Genomic DNA, 20741 nt, shown 5'->3' with positions numbered 1-20741 from the left:
GTCAATGTGCTGGGGCACCGGTGTAGAGGTAATTGAGGTAATATGTATTAAAGTTATTAAAGTGACTATGCATAGATAATAACAGAGAGTTGCAGCAGCGTAGAAGGGGGTGGGGGGCAATGCAAATAGTCTGGGTAGCCATTTGATTAGATAATATAATAATAATAATAATGTTCATGAATCTTATGGCTTGCGGGAAGAAGCTGTTTTAGAAGCCTCTTGGACCTAGACTTTGGTTGCACTGGTATCGCTTGCCGTGCGGTAGCAGAGAGAACAGTCAATGACTTGGGTGGCTGGAGTCTTTGACACTTTTTAGGGCCTTCCTCTGACACTGGTATAGAGGTCCTGGATGGCAGGTACCCCGGTCCTGGTGATGTACTGGGCCGTACTCACTACCCTCTGTAGTGCCTTGCGGTCGGAGGCCGAGTAGTTGCCATACCTGGCAGTGATGCTCTCGATGGTGCAGCTGTAAAACATTTTGAGGATCTGAGGACCCATGCCAAATCTTTTCAGTCTCCTGTGGGGGGATAGGTTTTGTCGTGCCGTCTTCACGACTGTCTTGGTGTGCTTGGACCATGTTAGACAGACAGGCAGCGTTTCTCAGCCTGTTGAAATCATGAATCAGCTGGCATCAATTTATGGATATATACAAAGAAATGTCAGTTGAAAAAAGGTAAAATGAAATGAATTGCAGCTAGTTTGCAGTCTTTCCAGCTTCAGTTTGTTGTGATTGTGTTTGAGTTGTTGGCTAGATCCTCTGAACAACAGTGTCCTGATGAGTGAGCACATTATCTATGCCAGGTGAAATCACACCTCATTAGCTCATTGTTATGGATGTATCCAAATAAATGTCACTAGAAAACAGCTTAAACAACTGCAAATGCAGCTACTTTGTTGTTATTCAGGTGGCAATTTTTGACGTGACTAAGTTAGCCGTAGTTGGCTTGCTAGCGAGCAAGGGAAAAGAACGTTGCCAGCCAGAATGGCAATAGAACATTTAGAATGAATGACTGGATCGCGTCTGTAGATACAGGACAAAAAGTCTGAACGACTCTTGCAACCGAACCGATAGAACAAATGACCAGCCGGAGTGGGTAGCAAACCTAGATTTGTATCGGGGCTATATCTTGTGGAAGGATTAAATAATATGAATAAATTCATCAAAATAACGTTTTTTTTAATAAAAATATGTCAATGTATATTTGAATATGTCGGTAACCCGTTGTATAAAGTGATAATGCCCGAGAAGCCGGTGTTTGGAGAATATATTTGTCCAGAGTTAATGTAAATATTGCATAGAAAGATAATGCGATTGGATCCTAACGTCCCTATCAATTAACGTCAGATAACAGCAGTGTTCTTCCGGTCGGTGCATTACAGCACCCATTTGGGCCCTTAATATACTATCCATCCATATATCATCTTACATAATGATACATAACTTTGATATGATATCATAGGTGGATTCAATCAATCAATCAGATGTATTTATAAAGCCCTTCTTACATCAGCTGATGTCACAAAGTGCTGTACAGAAACCCAGCCTAAAACTCCAAACAGCAGGCAATGCAGGTGTTGAAGCACAGTGGCTAGGAGAAACTCCCTAGAAAGGCCGGAACCTCGGAAGAAACCTTGAGAGGAACCAGGCTATGAGGGGTGGCGATAACAGAACATGGCCAAGATGTTCAAATGTTCATAGATGACCAGCAGGGTCAAATAATAATAATCCCAGTGGTTGTTGAGGGTGCAACAGGTCAGCACCTCAGGAGTAAATGTCAGTTGGCTTTTCATAGCCGATCATTCAGAGTATCTCTACCGCTCCTGCTGTCTCTAGAGAGTTGAAAACAGCAGGTCTGGGACAGGTAGCACGTCCGGTGAACAGGTCAGGGTTCCATAGCCGCTGGCAGAACAGTTGAAACTGGAGCAGCAGCACGGCCAGGTGGACTGGGGACAGCAAGGAGTCATATTGCCAGGTAGTCTTGAGGCATGGTCCTAGGGCTCAGGTCCTCTGAGAGAGAGAAAGAAAGAGAGGAAGAGAGAAAAAGAGAGAGAGAATTAGAGAGAGCATACTTACATTCACACAGGACACCGGATAAGACAGGAGCTATACTCCAGATATAACAGACTAACCCTAGCCCCCCGACACAAACTACTGAAGCATAAATACTGGAGGCTTAGACAGGAGGGGTTGGGAGACACTGTGGCCCAGTCCGACGATACCCCCGGACAGGGCCAAACAGGCAGGATATAACCCCACCCACTTTGCCAAAGCACAGCCCCCACACCACTAGAGGGATATCTTCAACCACCAACTTACTATCCTGAGACAAATCAAATCAAATTTATTTATATAGCCCTTCGTACATCAGCTGATATCTCAAAGTGCTATACAGAAACCCAGCCTAAAACCCCAAACAGCAAGCAATGCAGGTGTAGAAGCATGGCCAAGACAAGGCCGAGTATAGCCCACAAGATCTCCGCCACGGCACAACCCAAGGGGGGATTATGTGATTAGAACGAACATAATATCATCATGTTGGTATAGAGTACCCTATTCTCTATATGGTGCACAACTATAGACCAGGAACCAATGGCACCCTATTCCCTATATAGTGCACTACTTTTGACCAGGATCCATATGGTTCTGCTTAAAAGTAGTGCAACTGTATAGGGAATAGGGTGCCATTTGGAATGAATCCGAGGCTATAGCACAGCTGTGTAATTGCAACAGATGGATCAGTGTGGGTATCAGTTATCACATTCTCCACTATAATATTCTACTACAACAGTCTGTCTAATCACCATCATAACTCCTCTATAATATTCTGCGATAACAGTTTAATCAGGAAAACCTCTGTACTGGCTGTCCGATTGGATAATATAACAAAGCCTGTGTGTGTTTACTTGTAAACAACCTCCACAACAACAACAACAACAACTAAACCCTCACCTAACAGCAGGTCCGTCCTCGTGTTTTATTACACAGCTGATTAGAGGGATACAGGGGATACTGTGTTCGTTCTGCCTGTTGGATCATCACGGTTTCACATGGTCATGTATTTAACTAAGCATTTGGTCCACTGCTGATAGACATCTACCAAGATACTCAGGGGACGCGAGTAATGTAAGTCCGCTATGGATCAACGAGCTTCAGTCTGCAGTGTATTCACCAGGGAATGGAACCAACACCCCTTAGATGGACATGTCATCAGTGCTGTGACCTAACAACTAGGCTACCTGGGGCGGCAGGTAACCTAGTGGTTACTAGGCAGCCTCCACTGGTAATGTATGTATGACACGTATGGATCTGTGTGTGTGTTCTCTACAGGACGGCCTCACACCTCTACACTGTGCAGCCAGGAGTGGACATGACCCAGCAGTGGAGCTACTGCTGGAGAGAGGAGCACCTTTGCTGGCCAGGACCAAGGTACACACACACACACACACACACACACACACACACACACACACACACACACACACACGCGCACACACACACACACACACACACACACACACACACACACACACTCTCTCTCTCTCTCTCTCTCTCTCTGACAATCTTCTCTCTCTCTCTGTAGAACGGTCTGTCTCCTCTCCACATGTCGTCTCAGGGTGACCACGTTGAATGTGTCAAGCACCTGCTGCAGCACAAGGCGCCTGTTGATGACGTCACACTGGACTACCTGACTGCTCTGCATGTCGCCGCCCACTGCGGTCACTACAGAGTCACCAAGCTGCTGCTGGACAAGAGGGCCAACCCCAACGCTAGAGCACTGGTAATACTAAACGCTCCTATACCCACTAATACAATGACTGTCATTACAAGGACTATTACTGCAGGCCAATATGGTTCCTGGCCATTTTGACCATTTTGTCTCAAAGAGACAGAACAAAGTGTTGGAGTGAAAATAAGATGGCCTCTCATGTATGTCTCAACATGTCAACATGTCCCTACATGTGTATGTAGGTGTGTTTCATACATCATGTGTCTGGTGTGTGTGTCTGTCAGAATGGTTTCACCCCGCTGCACATTGCCTGTAAGAAGAACCGAGTGAAGGTAATGGAGCTGCTGGTCAAGTATGGAGCATCTATCCAGGCCATCACAGAGGTAGGAGACTGTGGTCAGTCTGGCCACTTCAGATATGTGTTTTACAACTTGTTTCATTACAACAAGCTTGGCAATATACACACACAAGTACAACTACACCAGATTACACTATTTACCATGCATCCACACACGCCTTTACTCTGCAACACTGTTGATGTAATGTCTTGTTGACTTGATTTTTGACCAGAACTGGCTTCACATGCATGAACAGTAATAATACTTTGTAATGATGAAACCCCCCCTCCCTCCCTCCCTCCCTCCCTCCCTCCCTCCCTCCCTCCCTCCCTCCCTCCCTCCCTCCCTCCCTCCCTCCCTCCCTCCCTCCCTCCCTCCCTCCCTCCCTCCCTCCCTCCCTCCCCCTCCCCCTCCCTCCCTCCCTCCCTCCCTCTCTGTCTCCCTCCCTCCCTCCCTCTCTGTCTCTCTCTCTCTCTCTCTCTCTCTCTCTCTCTCTCTCTCTCTCTCTCTCTCTCTCTCTCTCTCTCTCTCTCTCTCTCTCTCTCTCTCTCTGTCCCTGTCCCTGTCCCTGTCCCTGTCCCTGTCCCTCCCTCCCTCCCTCCCTCCCTCCCTCCCTCCCTCCCTCCCTCCCTCTCCTCCCTCTCTCTCTCTCTCTCTCTCTCTCTCTCTCTCTCTCTCTCTCTCTCTCTCTCTCTCTCTCTCTCTCTCTCTCTCTCTCTCTCTGTCCCTGTCCCTGTCCCTGTCCCTGTCCCTGTCCCTGTCCCTCCCTCCCTCCCTCCCTCCCTCCCTCCCTCCCTCCCTCCCTCCCTCTCTCTCTCTCTCTCTCTCTCTCTCTCTCTCTCTCTCTCTCTCTCTCTCTCTCTCTCTCTCTCTCTCTCTCTCTCTCTCTCTCTCTCTCTCTCTCTCTCTGTCCCTGTCCCTGTCCCTGTCCCTGTCCCTGTCCCTCCCTCCCTCCCTCCCTCCCTCCCTCCCTCCCTCCCCTCCCTCTCTGTCTCTCTGTCTCTCTGTCTCTCTGTCTCCCTGTCTCTCTGTCTCTCTGTCTCCCTGTCTCTCTGTCTCTCTGTCTCCCTGTCTCCCTGTCTCCCTGTCTCTCTGTCTCTCTGTCTCCCTGTCTCTCTGTCTCTCTGTCTCTCTGTCTCTCTCTATCTCCCTCCCTCCCTCCCTGTCTCTCTGTCTCTCTGTCTCCCTGTCTCTCTGTCTCCCTGTCTCTCTCTATCTCCCTCCCTCCCTCCAGTCTGGCCTGACTCCCGTTCACGTAGCAGCTTTCATGGGTCACCTCAACATCGTCCTGCTGCTGCTACAGAACGGAGCCTCGCCTGACGTTAGCAACATTGTGAGTGATGGGGGTTAACGTCAGGACTGTGTGTGTGTGTGTGTGTGTGTGTGTGTGTGTGTGTGTGTGTGTGTGTGTGTGTGTGTGTGTGTGTGTGTGTGTGTGTGTGTGTGTGTGTGTGCGTGCGTGCGTGCGTGCGTGCGTGCGTGCGTGCGTGCGTGCGTGCGTGCGTGCGCATTTGTGCACGTGTATGCTTCTCCTGATTGAAGTGTGTGTTGTGTGCAGCGTGGGGAGACTGCTCTACACATGGCATCCAGGGCAGGACAGGTGGAGGTGGTGCGCTGTCTGCTGAGGAACGGAGCCATGGTGGACGCTAGAGCCAGGGTAACACATTATCACAATACACACACTCACCACTCCACTCACACTCAGTACTACTCTACTCTCCACTCTGCTCCATACTCTACTCTATACTCTACTCTCTACTCTGCTCTATACTCTACTCTATACTCTACTCTCTACTCTGTTCTATACTCTACCCTATACTCTACTCTCCACTCTGCTCCATACTCTACTCTATACTCTACTCTCTACTCTGTTCTATACTCTACCCTATACTCTACTCTCCACTCTGCTCCATACTCTACTCTATACTCTACTCTCTACTCTGTTCTATACTCTACCCTATACTCTACTCTCCACTCTGCTCCATACTCTACTCTATACTCTACTCTCTACTGTGTTCTATACTCTACCCTATACTCTACTCTCTACTCTGCTCTATACTCTACTCTATACTCTACTCTCTACTCTGCTCCATAGTCTACCCTATACTCTACTATGTTCTATACTCTACCCTATACTCTACTCTCCACTCTGCTCTATACTCTACTCTATACTCTACTCTCTACTCTGTTCTATACTCTACCCTATACTCTACTCCACCCTATACTCTACTCTCCACTCTGCTCTATACTCTGCTCTATACTCTACTCTCTACTCTGCTCTATACTCTACTCCACCCTATACTCTACTCTCCACTCTGCTCCATACTCTACTCTATACTCTACTCTCTACTCTGTTCTATACTCTACTCTATACTATGTTCTATACTCTACCCTATACTCTACTCCACCCTATACTCTACTCTCTACTCTGTTCTATACTCTACCCTATACTCTACTCTCCACTCTGCTCCATACTCTACTCTATACTCTACTCTCTACTCTGCTCTATACTCTACTCTATACCCTACTCTATACTCTACTCCACCCTATACTCTACTCTCTACTCTGCTCTATACTCTACCCTATACTCTATACTCTGCTCCATACTCTACTCTATACTCTACTCTACCCGATACTCTACTCTCCACTCTGCTCCATACTCTACTCTATACTCTACTCTCTACTCTGCTCTATACTCTACTCTATACTCTACTCCACCCTATACTCTACTCTGCTCCATACTCTACTCTATACTCTACTCTATACTCTGCTCTATACTCTGCTCTATACTCTACTCCACTCTATACTCCACTCTCTACTCTGCTCTATACTCCACTCTCTACTCTGCTCCATACTCTACTCTATACTCTATACTCTACTCTGCCCTATACTCTACTCTACCCTATACTCTACTCTACACTCTATACTCTATACGCTACTCTAGCCTATACTCTACTCTACCCTATACTCTACTCTATACTCTGTTCTATACTCTATACTCTACTCTACCCTGTACTATATTCTATACTCTACTCTACTCTATACTCTACTCTATACTCCACTCCATACTCTACTCTATACTTTATACTCAACTCTATACTCCACTTTATACTCTACTCTATACTATACTCTACCCTATACTCTACTCTATACTCTACTCTATACTATACTCTATACTCTACTCTTTACACTCTATACTCTACTCTACCCTATACTCTACTCTATACTATACTCTATACGCTATACTATACGCTACCCTATACTCTACTCTATACTCTACTCTATACTATACTCTATCCTATACTCTATACTCTACTCTATACTCTACTCTACTCTACCCTATACTTTACTCTATTCTCTTCTCCGCTCTATACTCAACTTTATACTCTACTCTATACTATACTCTACCCTATACTCTACTCTATACTCTACTCTTTCCTATACTCTACTCTATACTCTACTCTTTACACTCTATACTCTATACTATACTCTCTACTCTACCCTATACTTTACTCTATACTCTATTCTCTTCTCCGCTCTATACTCTACACTCAACTCTATACTCCACTTTATACTCTACTCTATACTCTACCCTATACTCTACCCTATACTCTACCCTATACTCTACTCTATACTATACTCTATACTCTACTCTACCCTATACTATACTCTATACTATACTCTACCCTATGCTCTACTTTATACTATACCCTATACTTTACTCTATACTCTATTCTCTTCTCCGCTCTATACTCTACACTCAACTCTATACTCCACTTTATACTCTACTCTATACTCTACCCTATACTCTACCCTATACTCTACCCTATACTCTACTCTATACTATACTCTATACTCTACTCTACCCTATACTATACTCTATACTATACTCTACCCTATGCTCTACTTTATACTATACTCTATACTATACTCTATACTCTACTCTCTTCTCCGCTCTATACCCTATACTCAACTCTATACTCCGCTCTATACTATACTATATACTCTATACTCTACTCTACCCTATACTCAACTCTATACTCCACTCTATACTATACTATACACTCTATACTCTACTCTACTCTATACTCTATCAATCAATCAATCAATCAATCAATCAATCAATCAAATTTTCTTTATATAGCCCTTCGTACTCCATATATAACAAACTGACCCTAGCCCCCCGACACAAACTACTGCAGCATAAATACTGGAGGCTGAGACAGGAGGGGTCAGGAGACACTGTGGCCCCATCCGGGGACACCCCCGGACAGGGCCAAACTCTACTCTACTCTACTCTACTCTACTCTACTCTACTCTACTCTACTCTACTCTACTCTACTCTACTCTACTCTACTCTATACTCTATTCTACTCTATACTCTACTCTTTACACGCTATACTCTATACTCTACTCTATACTATTATCTACTCTATTATCGGCCCTATACTCCATACTCTATACTCTACTATATACCCTATTCTATACTCCAATCTATACTCTACTACATACTCTATACTATGCTCTATAATCTATACTCTATAGTCTACTCTATACTCTACCCTATTCTATTCTCATCCCTATAATCCATACTCCATTCTATACTCTACTCTATACTCTACTCTACCCTATACTTTACTCTATACTCTACTCTCTTCTCCGCTCTATACTCTACACTCAACTCTATACTCCACTTTATACTCTACTCTATACTATATACCCTACTCTACCCTATACTCAACTCTATACTCTGCTCTATACTATACTATATACTCTATACTCTACTCTACCCTATACTCAACTCTATACTCCATTCTATACTATACTATATACTCTATACTCTACTCTACTCTATACTCTATATTCTACTCTATACTCTACTCTATACTATTATCTACTCTACTATTATCGACCCTATACTCCATACTCTATACTCTAATATATACCCTATTCTATACTCCACTCTACACTCTATTCTATACTCTATACTATGCTCTATACTCTACACTCTATAGTCTTGTCTATACTCTACTCTATACTCAGCCCAATACTCTATATTCCATTCTATACTCCGCTCTATACTCTATACTCCACGCTACTCTACACTCTACTCCATAGTCTAACCTATACTCTACACTATACTCTACTCTATAGTCTAACCTATACTCTATTCTATACTCTACGCTACTTTATACTCTACTCTATTCTATACTCTATACTCTTGTCTCTAAACTACTCTATACTATACTCTAGACTCCACTCTGCTTTATATTCAACTCGACTCTATACTACACTCTATACTCTAAACTTTACTCAACCATATACACTAGTCTATACTCTACTCTATACTATATTCTACTCTGCTCTATACTCTACTCTATACTCTACTCTACTCTATTCTACTCTACTCTCCTCTTAACTATACTCTACTCTATACTCTACTCTATTCTACTCTATACTCTACTCTATGCTATATTCTACTCTGCTCTCTACTCTACTCTACTCTACTCTACTCTACTCTACTCTACTCTACTCTACTCTACTCTACTCTATACTCTACTCTCCTCTTAACTCTACTCCACTCTATACTCTACTCTACTCTCTACTCTATTCTACTCTACTCCACTCTACATTTCTCTCCTCTCCTCCAAGAAACCCATTATCACCACATACAGTAACTTCAGGAAAGCGGGGCTGTAAAATAAAGCATTACTACCCTCATTAAGCAAGTACTGTAAAAGCCATATCACCCATAGCCTCAATCTCTCTGTGGACGTCTATAATAAAGTACATATTCTACCCCCTATAACATGTCTCTGCCCCCGCAAGGAGGACCAGACACCCCTCCACATCGCGTCTCGCCTGGGGAAGACTGAGATAGTCCAGTTGCTACTGCAGCATATGGCCCACCCTGACGCCTCCACTACTAACGGATACACACCTCTCCACATCTCAGCCAGGGAGGGACAGGTGGACGTGGCTTCAGTACTACTGGAGGCGGGCGCCTCACACTCGCTGGCTACTAAGGTGGGTAGAGATAATACACACACTCACACACACCTACACATACACCCACACACACCTACACACTCACACATACACGTGTACACACACCTGTGCATATTGCTGTGGTTTTTATGGGGATTTTTGTCTGGGATGGAATCCATCCCCTTCTTTCTGTGTGGATTATGTCATAAATATTTCTTGATTCGCTGTATGGCGCAGACTATGGGCCACTGTCAGTGTGACCTGGTTTAATCAATTAATGATTTATGATGCTTTGGAGAACCCCTGGCTTCTTCTCCTGAATTTAGCAAGTAGACGTCGACTTCTGTCACTGAAGGATATTCAACATCCATTGACACAACAATATATCAGTGCTAATTTATTCATATGCTCTGGGCTCTGAGGTTTATGATGCAGTAAAATTCACCCATCCCTCTCCCTGCTCTCCCTTCTTCTCTCTCTCTCTCTCTCTCTCTCTCTCTCTCTCTCTCTCTCTCTCTCTCTCTCTCTCTCTCTCTCTCTCTCTCTCTCTCTCTCTCTCTCTCTCTCTCTCTCTCTCTCTCTCTCTCTCTCTGTCCCCATCTTCTTCTCTCTCTATATCTATCTCCCTCTCCTCCTTTCCCCCTCTTCTCCTTGTCTAATGGGGATAACAGGTGTGGCATTGTTAGCATCAACAACAGGACAGGGACAGCAGTTTGCCCGTTGAACAACATCTTCCTAGACGTGCTCCTCTCTACCTCTGTCCCTAATCGCCTGTGTTTGATCCGTTAGATAGGTGATGTTTTACAGCCTATGGATTCTAATTTTTCACAACACCACCATTAGTGCCTCTCATACTCTTCTTATCTACACGTTGTTTCTACTTGGATGTGTATTACATCAGAAATGAACCAGCGTTACACAGATAATAGGATTCCCTCTCTTCATGGGCTGGGTCGTAAACACGGGAGACGTGACATGGAGGCAACACCGTCGTCCTATCGCAACAGCCTAATGTGACAATGGCTAAAGAGCACCACCTAGTGGCTGTGTTGGTAATATGTTACTGATCAGGTTTTACTCTGTAAATGAGATTTTGGGGTATTACCTATGATTGCATAAGCAATGTGGGTGCACAGAGATTTGTTGTTATTGTGCATCTTGTTGAATTGCATTATGTTTGGTTCACATACATCATTAGTTGGCCGGGAATTTCTAATCCCTTTGGAAATGACGTTGTCTCGAAAGAATTACCTAGGAATATACACTGAGTATACAAAACATTAAGAACACCTGCTCTTTCCATGACATAGGCTGACCGGGTGAATCCAGGTGAAAGCTAAGATCCCTTGTTGATGTCACTTGTTAAATCCACTTCAATCAGTGTAGATAAAGGGAGGAGACAAGTTTAAAGAAGGATGTTTAAGCCTTGAGACAGTTGAGACATGGATTGTGTATGTATGTGAGCCATTCAGAGGGTGAATGGGCAAGACAAAAGATGTAAATGCCTTTGAACAGGGTATGGTAGTAGGTGCCAGGCGCACCGGTTTGTGTCAAGAACTGCAGCGCTGCCGGGTTTTTTCACACTCAACAGTTTCCTGTGTGTATCAAGAATGGTCCAAAACCCAAAGGACATCCAGCCAACTTGACACAATTGTGGGAAGCATTGGAGTCAACATGTGCCAGCATCCCTGTGAAATGCTTTCAACACTTTGTAGAGGCCATGACCTGACGAATTGAGGCTGTTCTGAGGGCAAAAGGAGGTGCAACTCAATATAAGGAAGCTGTTCCTAATGTTTTGTACACTCAGTGTATTCCATGAGCCTTATGCACATTGATGAAGATATAGATAGTGTTTGTTTCAGTCATTATTAAATGGTCATCTGTATGTTGTCTCCATACAGAAAGGATTCACTCCCCTGCATGTGGCATCCAAGTACGGAAGCCTGGATGTGGTCAAACTTCTCCTGAAAAAAACAGCTCCCCCTGATTCTGCTGGGAAGGTAAGCATTACCATAAAATTCAAACTCTCAATCATTGTATAGTTTTGTGTTAGAGGGAGAAATAACTACACAGTAGAAAAGTCTGTTTCTCACAAGGTGTGTTATATTTTTACAATATCAGACAATGCTCTGACCTATTTTAAGTGATGAGGAATTATCTGATGAGGAATTATCTGATGAGGAATTATCTGATGAGGAATTATCTGATGAGGAATTATCTGATGAGGAATTATCTGATGAGGAATAGTCTGATGAGGAATTATCTGATGAGGAATTATCTGATGAGGAATTATCTGATGGGGAATTATCTGATGGGGAATTATCTGATGAGGAATTATCTGATGAGGAATTATCTGATGAGGAATTATCTGATGAAGAATTATCTGATGAGGAATTATCTGATGAGGAATTATCTGATGGGGAATTATCTGATGAGGAATAGTCTGATGAGGAATTATCTGGCTATATATTTTAAAAGTCTGTTGTTATTTCTGGTTGAGGCTTTGTTGTCAGCGAGCCTACCGGTAAGCATAGTTTGATTATATCAACTTTTAGTTTGATTAACTGCTGTTTATTCCTCTACTTTTAGGAAAGACAGATAACAGATATAATTTGTTTCTTCTTATTCTTTTTGAATAAGGACCCGCCCAGCGATCCTCCTGCTGCTTGCTCTTTAATATAAGCCTCGTTTTCCGTAACAAGCTGTAATAGTGCCCCTATAACTCAGCTTATTTATCATGTGTTGTGTATGTTGACCAGTGTTCTTAATGGCTGCTTGCTCCGCTAACCAGCCTGGTTTTATCCAACCTGCACTCACCTCGTCATCCTTGCAGAACGGCCTCACACCTCTCCATGTCGCTGCACATTATGATAACCAGAAGGTGGCGCTCCTGCTTTTGGACAAAGGGGCCTCCCCCCACACCACGGCCAAGGTGAGACCTCCATGAGGCAACTCTGGCACTCTCCCCAAACAGGTGGGAGGAGAGACGTCGGTCAGCCTAAGGGGTGGACAGTCAATGTGGTATTGAAGCTGTGTGTGTGTGTGTGTGTGTGTGTGTGTGTGTGTGTGTGTGTGTGTGTGTGTGTGTGTGTGTGTGTGTGTGTGTGTGTGTGTGTGTGTGTGTGTGTGTGTGTGAGTGACTACATATCTAAAGGTATCTGGTATGGCTGAATTTTTCTTTCTCTCTCACACACTCTCCCTCCAGAACGGCTACACCCCACTCCACATTGCGGCGAAGAAGAACCAGATGGACATTGCGGTGGTGCTGCTGCAGTACGGGGCAGACACCACCATCCTGACCAAGCAGGGGGTCACCCCTCTGCACCTGGCCTCACAGGAGGGGCACGCTGACATGGCCACCCTGCTCATCCAGAAGGGGACTGAAGTCAACGTCTCCACCAAGGTAGGGCTACATCTTCCCATCCCTCTTGGTTTTAAACTGCTTATGTAACGCGGCCGTGGGTTTCAACCCACTCTTCAACGACTCACACATTAAAAGCAACTGAAAAGTTAAAGTTGTACATAGGCCTTCGTACTCTGGTCACAGATACTGACTGCCTCTCTTCTCTGAGACGTGATGTCTCACTGCTTCTGAGGGGTTCAAATGAACAGGGCCTCTGATGTCAGTCTTTCTTTCCACTCGCGTTCTCTCCTTTCAGATCTCCCTTTTTTAGGGTATTTTGTGAATATAGTTACGCTGTCAGTAAGGGCGAATCCTAACAGGGGGGCGTTAGCTTTCACTCTAAAAGACTCGTCGATATCTTTGTGATATTTTCCCAGAAAAATGCGACTTACACACACATATCTCAGGTTAGCTTCCAGCCCTGTAACAACGGTAAATGTATTAACACCAGGAAATAACGTTTCTATTTTTAAACCTGGTATATGTAATAACTTGCTGGTAAATGTAAAAATGTTTATAAGGTAAACTTTTTCCGATAAGTGTAATAAGTTATTTCATTAACTAGTGAATAACAACTTTTTTTATGAATAATGTGATAACTTCAACCAATCATGTTATAACATCACAAAATCAATGTTATTATGTGCTACTTCCCCCAATTGGATGCACATACCAGCACCCACAGCCAATTACAACACAAACAAACTCATGCACATCATCCATGAATACTCATACATAGACACACTCACAAGCAGACATTGAAATGTACACACATGCACAGTCGTGTACACACACACACACACACACACACACACACACACACACACACACACACACACACACACACACCTGAAACCTGAAGAATGGCATTCGCTTCACAAGCTGACACCTTGGCTTCACCTCAGCAGAGGCTATTAAAGTCTTGTGCTGCACAGAACTAACGCAGTCAGTAACTACCCTCCAGCTCAATCCAACCAGATAGTTTGATTATAAAATAACGTATAATACTCTTTTGTTTTGAAGATTACATATGATTGATGTTGAATGTGGTATGAAGGTTATGATGAATGATAATGGAAAATTCATGAAGGAGTTCTGAATTATTTCATAAGGGGGGGTTATCAAAACAAAAGACGGTGTCACATTGTTTATGCGTTCAGAGCATCGGGCTGTTGAAGATGTTACAGACAAGTGTTCTCCTTAAATGTTTCACCAGTGCCTATCATTAACAGTCAACCCCCCTTTGATTTCTTGACATTGTATTGTGTTACAAAATAAGACGTTAAAATGTATTTAATATTTATTTATTTGTTCAGTGATCTATGCAACATTCTTTCTAATGTAAAAGTAGAGGAAATATATATATATCATATTAATATTCCCCTTGTTGTTGCAAAAAGACACATACTGGTATATACCCACAAATACAGACTCAACCTTTTATTATAAACACACACATGCACACACACTCACAGGAACAGATAGGCAGGTGACAAAATAACACACACATCTTCAGGCAACATTTTTATTTCAAAATAAAAGTATATTGTACAATGGAAACATGTATTTTTGTTGTCATCTTACCCAAACCTATGACACACAAAACACAGAACAGGTTTGGAGCTGAACAGTGTTAGCCTTTCCTTTGTGGCAGTTAAGGGGCAAAGTGCCTTACTCATAGCCACCAAGGAAGTAGGGGATAGCACCTGAAAGCCAGTAGGGGATAGCACCTGAAAGGCAGTAGGGGATAGCACCTGAAAGGAAGTAGGGGATAGCACCTGAAAGGCAGTAGGGGATAGCACCTGAAAGGCAGTAGTAGGGGATAGCACCTGAAAGGCAGTAGGGGATAGCACCTGAAAGCCAGTAGGGGATAGCACCTGAAAGGCAGTAGGGGATAGCACCTGAAAGGCAGTAGGGGATAGCACCTGAAAGCCAGTAGGGGATATCACCTGAAAGCCAGTAGGGGATAGCACCTGAAAGGCAGTAGGGGATAGCACCTGAAAGCCAGTAGGTGATAGCACCTGAAAGGCAGTAGGGGATAGCACCTGAAAGGCAGTAGGGGATAGCACCTGAAAGGCAGTAGGGGATAGCACCTGAAAGGCAGTAGGTGATAGCACCTGAAAGGCAGTAGGTGATAGCACCTGAAAGGCAGTAGGGGTAAGGACCTGAAAGGCAGTAGGGGATAGCACCTGAAAGCCAGTAGGTGATAGCACCTGAAAGGCAGTAGGGGATAGCACCTGAAAGGCAGTAGGTGATAGCACCTGAAAGGCAGTAGGGGATAGCACCTGAATGGCAGTAGGTGATAGCACCTGAAAGGCAGTAGGGGATAGCACCTGAAAGGTAGTAGGTGATAGCACCTGAAAGGCAGTAGGGGATAGCACCTGAAAGGCAGTAGGTGATAGCACCTGAAAGGCAGTAGGGGATAGCACCTGAAAGGCAGTAGGGGATAGCACCTGAAAGGCAGTAGGGGATAGCACCTGAAAGGCAGTAGGTGATAGTACCTGAAAGGCAGTAGGGGATAGCACCTGAAAACAAGTAGGGGATAGCACCTGAAAGGCAGTAGGGGATAGCACCTGAAAGGCAGTAGGGGATAGCACCTGAAAGGCAGTAGGGGATAGCACCTGAAAGGCAGTAGGGGATAGCACCTGAAAGGCAGTAGGGGATAGCACCTGAAAGCCAGTAGGGGATAGCACCTGAAAGGCAGTAGGGGATAGCACCTGAAAGGCAGTAGGGGATAGCACCTGAAAGCCAGTAGGGGATAGCACCTGAAAGCCAGTAGGTGATAGCACCTGAAAGCCAGTAGGGGATAGCACCTGAAAGCCAGTAGGGGATAGCACCTGAAAGGCAGTAGGTGATAGCAACTGAAAGGCAGTAGGTGATAGCACCTGAAAGGCAGTAGGTGATAGCACCTGAAAGGCAGTAGGTGATAGCACCTGAAAGGCAGTAGGTGATAGCACCTGAAAACAAGTAGGGGATAGCACCTGAAAGGCAGTAGGTGACAGCACCTGAAAGGCAGTAGGGGATAGCACCTGAAAGGCAGTAAGGTGATAGCACCTAAAAGGCAGTAGGGGATAGCACCTGAAAACAAGTAGGGGATAGCACCTGAAAGGCAGTAGGTGACAGCACCTGAAAGGCAGTAGGGGATAGCACCTGAAAGGCAGTAGGGGATAGCACCTGAAAGGCAGTAAGGTGATAGCACCTAAAAGGCAGTAGGGGATAGCACCTGAAAGGCAGTAGGGGATAGCACCTGAAAGGCAGTAAGGTGATAGCACCTAAAAGGCAGTAGGGGATAGCACCTGAAAGGCAGTAGGGGATAGCACCTAAAAGGCAGTAGGTGATAGCACCTGAAAGGCAGTAGGGGATAGCACCTGAAAGGCAGTAAGGTGATAGCACCTAAAAGGCAGTAGGGGATAGCACCTGAAAAGTGATGTAGGTGTAATTATACTTGTCTAAGGCCTAAAAATGTGTGTAAGCTCCCTGCGCTTATGCCTATGTTTAATCTTAGCGGGGTAACAGTCTTGTGGCCTGCAGAATACCTAGGTTAGAAACCAGTCTGTCCAATTGGTGCCATGACTTGGATAGGTGTCTGTGAGGAGGTGAAATGGGTGGTGGAGTGTAACGAAAGTAGTTCTGTAAACCATGCTTGAAGCTATATTTGAGGCTAAACATTGTTTGGAGTAAAACAATCTTATATTATGATGGGTTAAGAGCAAGCTATGACCAAGCTAAGACCAAGGTAATACCAAGGTATGACCATGCTGTGACCAAGGTAAGACCAAGCTGTGACCAAGATAAGACCAGGCTATGACCATGGTAAAACCAATATAAAATATATCTTGATTTGTTTGACACTTTTTTGGTTACTACATGGTTCCATATTTGTTATTTCATAGTAGTTTTGATATCTTCACTATTATTCTACAATGTAGAAAATAGTAAAAATAAAGAAAACCCAAACTGTTGAGTGGTACTGTATATCAACAAATACTTTAGGAATCCATACATGATAAAAATCAGAAAACAGAGTACATGTATTCATTGAGATGAAATAGTAATTTCACTTGTCCTTATGATGTTGCTTGATGGTCCCAAAGGAACGTTCTCTGGGGGACCTTTTTGTAGTTCCCAGTTTGTCCCAGGGGCTTCTCCAAAGATGTTTTTAGGACGTTCTTGGGACGTTGCGTCATGGTCACCTGAAGGTATTGTCGAGTTCTCAGTTTGTCCTGGAGACGTCCCTGAGGACGTTTTTATGACGTTCTTGGGACGTTGTGTCATGGTCACCTGGGGTCCGACACATAACGAAAAAGACATTACAGATAAAAGACTACAATTTACACACATTAACAATATTTCCATGTAGTGTGTGTGTGTGTGTGTGTGTGTGTGTGTGTGTGTGTGTGTGTGTGTGTGTGTGTGTGTGTGTGTGTGTGTGTGTGTGTGTGTGTGTGTGTGTGCGCATCTATCAGTGTATCAGTACATACACACAAAAAGTAGGTCACGGCATTGAGCCTTGAGGTGTTGCTTTATTTGTTTTTTGAAACCAGGTTTGCTGTTCTCTTGCTGTATATGAGATGGAAGGGAATTCCATGCAATCATGGCTCTGTGTAATACTGTACGTTACCTTGAATTTGTTCTGGACCTGGAGACTGTGAAAAGACCCTTAGTGGCATGTCTGGTGGAGTAAGTGTCTGTGTCAGTGCCGTACAGAAGTTGACTATGCAAACAATTTGGAAATTCCAACACATTGTTTCTTATAAAAACAAGAAGCGATGCAGTCAGTCTTTCCTCAACTTAGCCAAGAGAGACTGGCAGCATAGTATTGATATTAGCCCTCTGATTACAATGAAGAGCAAGACGTGCCACTCTGTTCTGGGCCAGATGCAGCTTAACTAGGTCCTTCTTTGTAGCACTTGACCATATGACTGGACAATAATCAAGGTAAGATAGAAGTAGAGCCTGCAGGACTTGCTATGTGGAGTGTGGTGTCAAAAAAGCAGAGCATCTCTTTATCACAGATAGCACTCTCCCCATCTTTACAACCATTGAATCAATATGTTTTGACCATGACAGTTTACAATCTAAGGTAACACTAAGTCATTTAATCTCCTCCACTTGTTCAACAGCCGCTATATTCATTACCAAATTCAGCTGAGGTTTAGAACTGAGGGAATGATTTGTACCAAATACAATGCTTTTAGTTTTAGAAATGTTTAGGACCAGTTTATTACTGGCCACGAATTCATAAACTGACTGCACATCTTTGTTTAGGGTTGCAGTGATTTCACTAGCTTTGGTTGCTGACGCATATATGGTTGAATCGTCAGCATACATGGACACTCAGGCTTGGTTTAATTTCAGTGGCAGGTCATTGGTAAAAATAGAAAAGAGTAGAGGGCCAATAGAGCTGCCCTGAAGTACACCACACTTTACATGTTTAACATTTGAAAAGGTTCCATTCATGAAAACCCTGTGTTTTATATTAGATAGATAGCTCTCAATCCATGATATGGTTGAAAAGCCATATCACATACGTTTTTTCAACAACAGGTTATCATCAATAATATCAAAGGCTACACTGAAATCTAACAGTATAGCTCCCACAATCTTCTTATTATCAAGTTCTTTCAACCAGCCATCAGTCATTTGTGCCAGTGCAGTACATGTTGAGTGCCGTTCTCTATAAGCATGCTGAAAGTCTTTTGCTAATTTCTTCACAAAGAAATAGTATTATATTTGGTGAATCAAAACCATTAAATTCCTCATTAATTCAATATCGCCTTAACAGTTCGAACTATCAGTTTCTTAACAGGTGCATGTTTATTAATCCTTGTGCTTCCTTGCTTGACATTACGATGGTCATTATGACCAAACAGTTCTATTTTTGTTTCATCAGAGCAGAGGAGAGGACATTTCTCCAAAAAGTATGACCTTTGTCCCCATGTGCAGTTGCAACCCGTAGTCTGGCTTTTTATGGTGGTTTTGGAGCAGTGACTTCATCCTTGCTGAGCAGCCTTTCAGGTTATGTTGATATAGGACTCGTTTTACTGTGGTTATAGATACTTTTGTACCTGTTCCCTCCAGCATCTTCACAAGGTCCTTTGCTGTTGTTCTGGGATTGATTTGCACTTTTCGCACCAAAGTGTGTTCATCTCTAGGAGACAGACCACGTCTTCTTCCTGAGCGGTATGACGGCTGCGTGGTCCCATGGTGTTTATACTTGCATACTATTGTTTGTACAGATGAACGTGGTACCTTCAGGAATTTGGAAATTGCCCCCAAGGATGAACCAGACACGTGGAGGTCTACAATTTTTTTCTGAGGTCTTGGCTGATTTCTTTTGATTTTCCCATGATGCCAAGCAAGGAGGCACTGAGATTGAAAGTAGGCCTTGAAAAACATCCACAGGTACACCTCCAGTTTAGAAGCTTCTAAAGCCATGACATCATTTTTTTAAATGTTCCACGCTGTTTAAAAGCACAGTCAACTTACTGTATGTAAAGTTCTGACCCACTGGATTTGTGATACAGTTTAAATATATATATATATATGTAATCTTTATTTAACCAGGTAGGCTAGTTGAGAACAAGTTCTCATTTACAACTGCTACCTGGCCAAGATAAAGCAAAGCAGTTCAACACATACAACGACAGAGTTACACATGGAGTAAATAAACACCCAGTCAATAATACAGTAGAAAAAAAGTATATATACAGTGTGTGCAAATGAGGTAAGATAAGGGAGGTAAAGGCAATAAAATAGGCCATAGTGGTGAGATAATTACAATATAGCAATTAAACACTGGAGTGATAGATGTGCAGAAGATGAATGTGCAAGTAGATATACTGGGGTGTAAAGGAGCAAAATAAATAAATACAGTATGGGGATGAGGTAGTTGGATGGGCTATTTACAGATGAGCTATGTACAGGTGCAATGATCTGTGAGCTGCTCTTACAGCTGTCTGTAAACAATTGTTGGAAAAATTACTTGTGTCATGCATAAAGTAGATGTCCTAAACGACTTGCCAAAACTATAGTTTGTTTTCAAAAAAATTGTGGAGTGGTTGAAAAACGAGTTTTAATGACTCCAACCTAAGTGTATGCAACCTTCTGACTTCAACTGGATGTTATATCCTTGTATTGCTAATACTGTGTCATCAAAGCAATTACTCAAGTGAGTCTCAGAGATGGCTAATATATGAAAATGATCTGATCTTAGCAAGTTATTTATTTCATGAACCTCATTTCTGAGGCTACATACGGTATATTAATACGGGCTTTTGTAGC

The 20741-nt window shown here is 43.5% G+C and overlaps 1 protein-coding gene across 1 annotated transcript in view; it reads left to right on the top strand.

The window, feature by feature from the left end:
* The window catches only part of LOC118391878 (ankyrin-2-like), a 155572-nt gene that overhangs the window by 64946 nt on the left and 69885 nt on the right, over window positions 1-20741 (top strand). The window contains exons 10-18 of the mRNA XM_052459369.1: window positions 3329-3427; window positions 3582-3779; window positions 4013-4111; window positions 5301-5399; window positions 5625-5723; window positions 9896-10093; window positions 11956-12054; window positions 12846-12986; window positions 13260-13457. Of these exons, the coding sequence (XP_052315329.1) occupies window positions 3329-3427; window positions 3582-3779; window positions 4013-4111; window positions 5301-5399; window positions 5625-5723; window positions 9896-10093; window positions 11956-12054; window positions 12846-12986; window positions 13260-13457 (1230 nt within the window). The remainder of the gene's footprint in view (window positions 1-3328; window positions 3428-3581; window positions 3780-4012; window positions 4112-5300; window positions 5400-5624; window positions 5724-9895; window positions 10094-11955; window positions 12055-12845; window positions 12987-13259; window positions 13458-20741) is intronic.

Source organism: Oncorhynchus keta, chromosome 13, assembly GCF_023373465.1.
Source record: "Oncorhynchus keta strain PuntledgeMale-10-30-2019 chromosome 13, Oket_V2, whole genome shotgun sequence".
NCBI classification, from domain to species: Eukaryota; Metazoa; Chordata; class Actinopteri; order Salmoniformes; family Salmonidae; genus Oncorhynchus; species Oncorhynchus keta.
The sequence above is the reverse complement of the archived record's forward strand: the minus strand, read 5'-3'. Positions and strand labels throughout refer to the sequence as shown.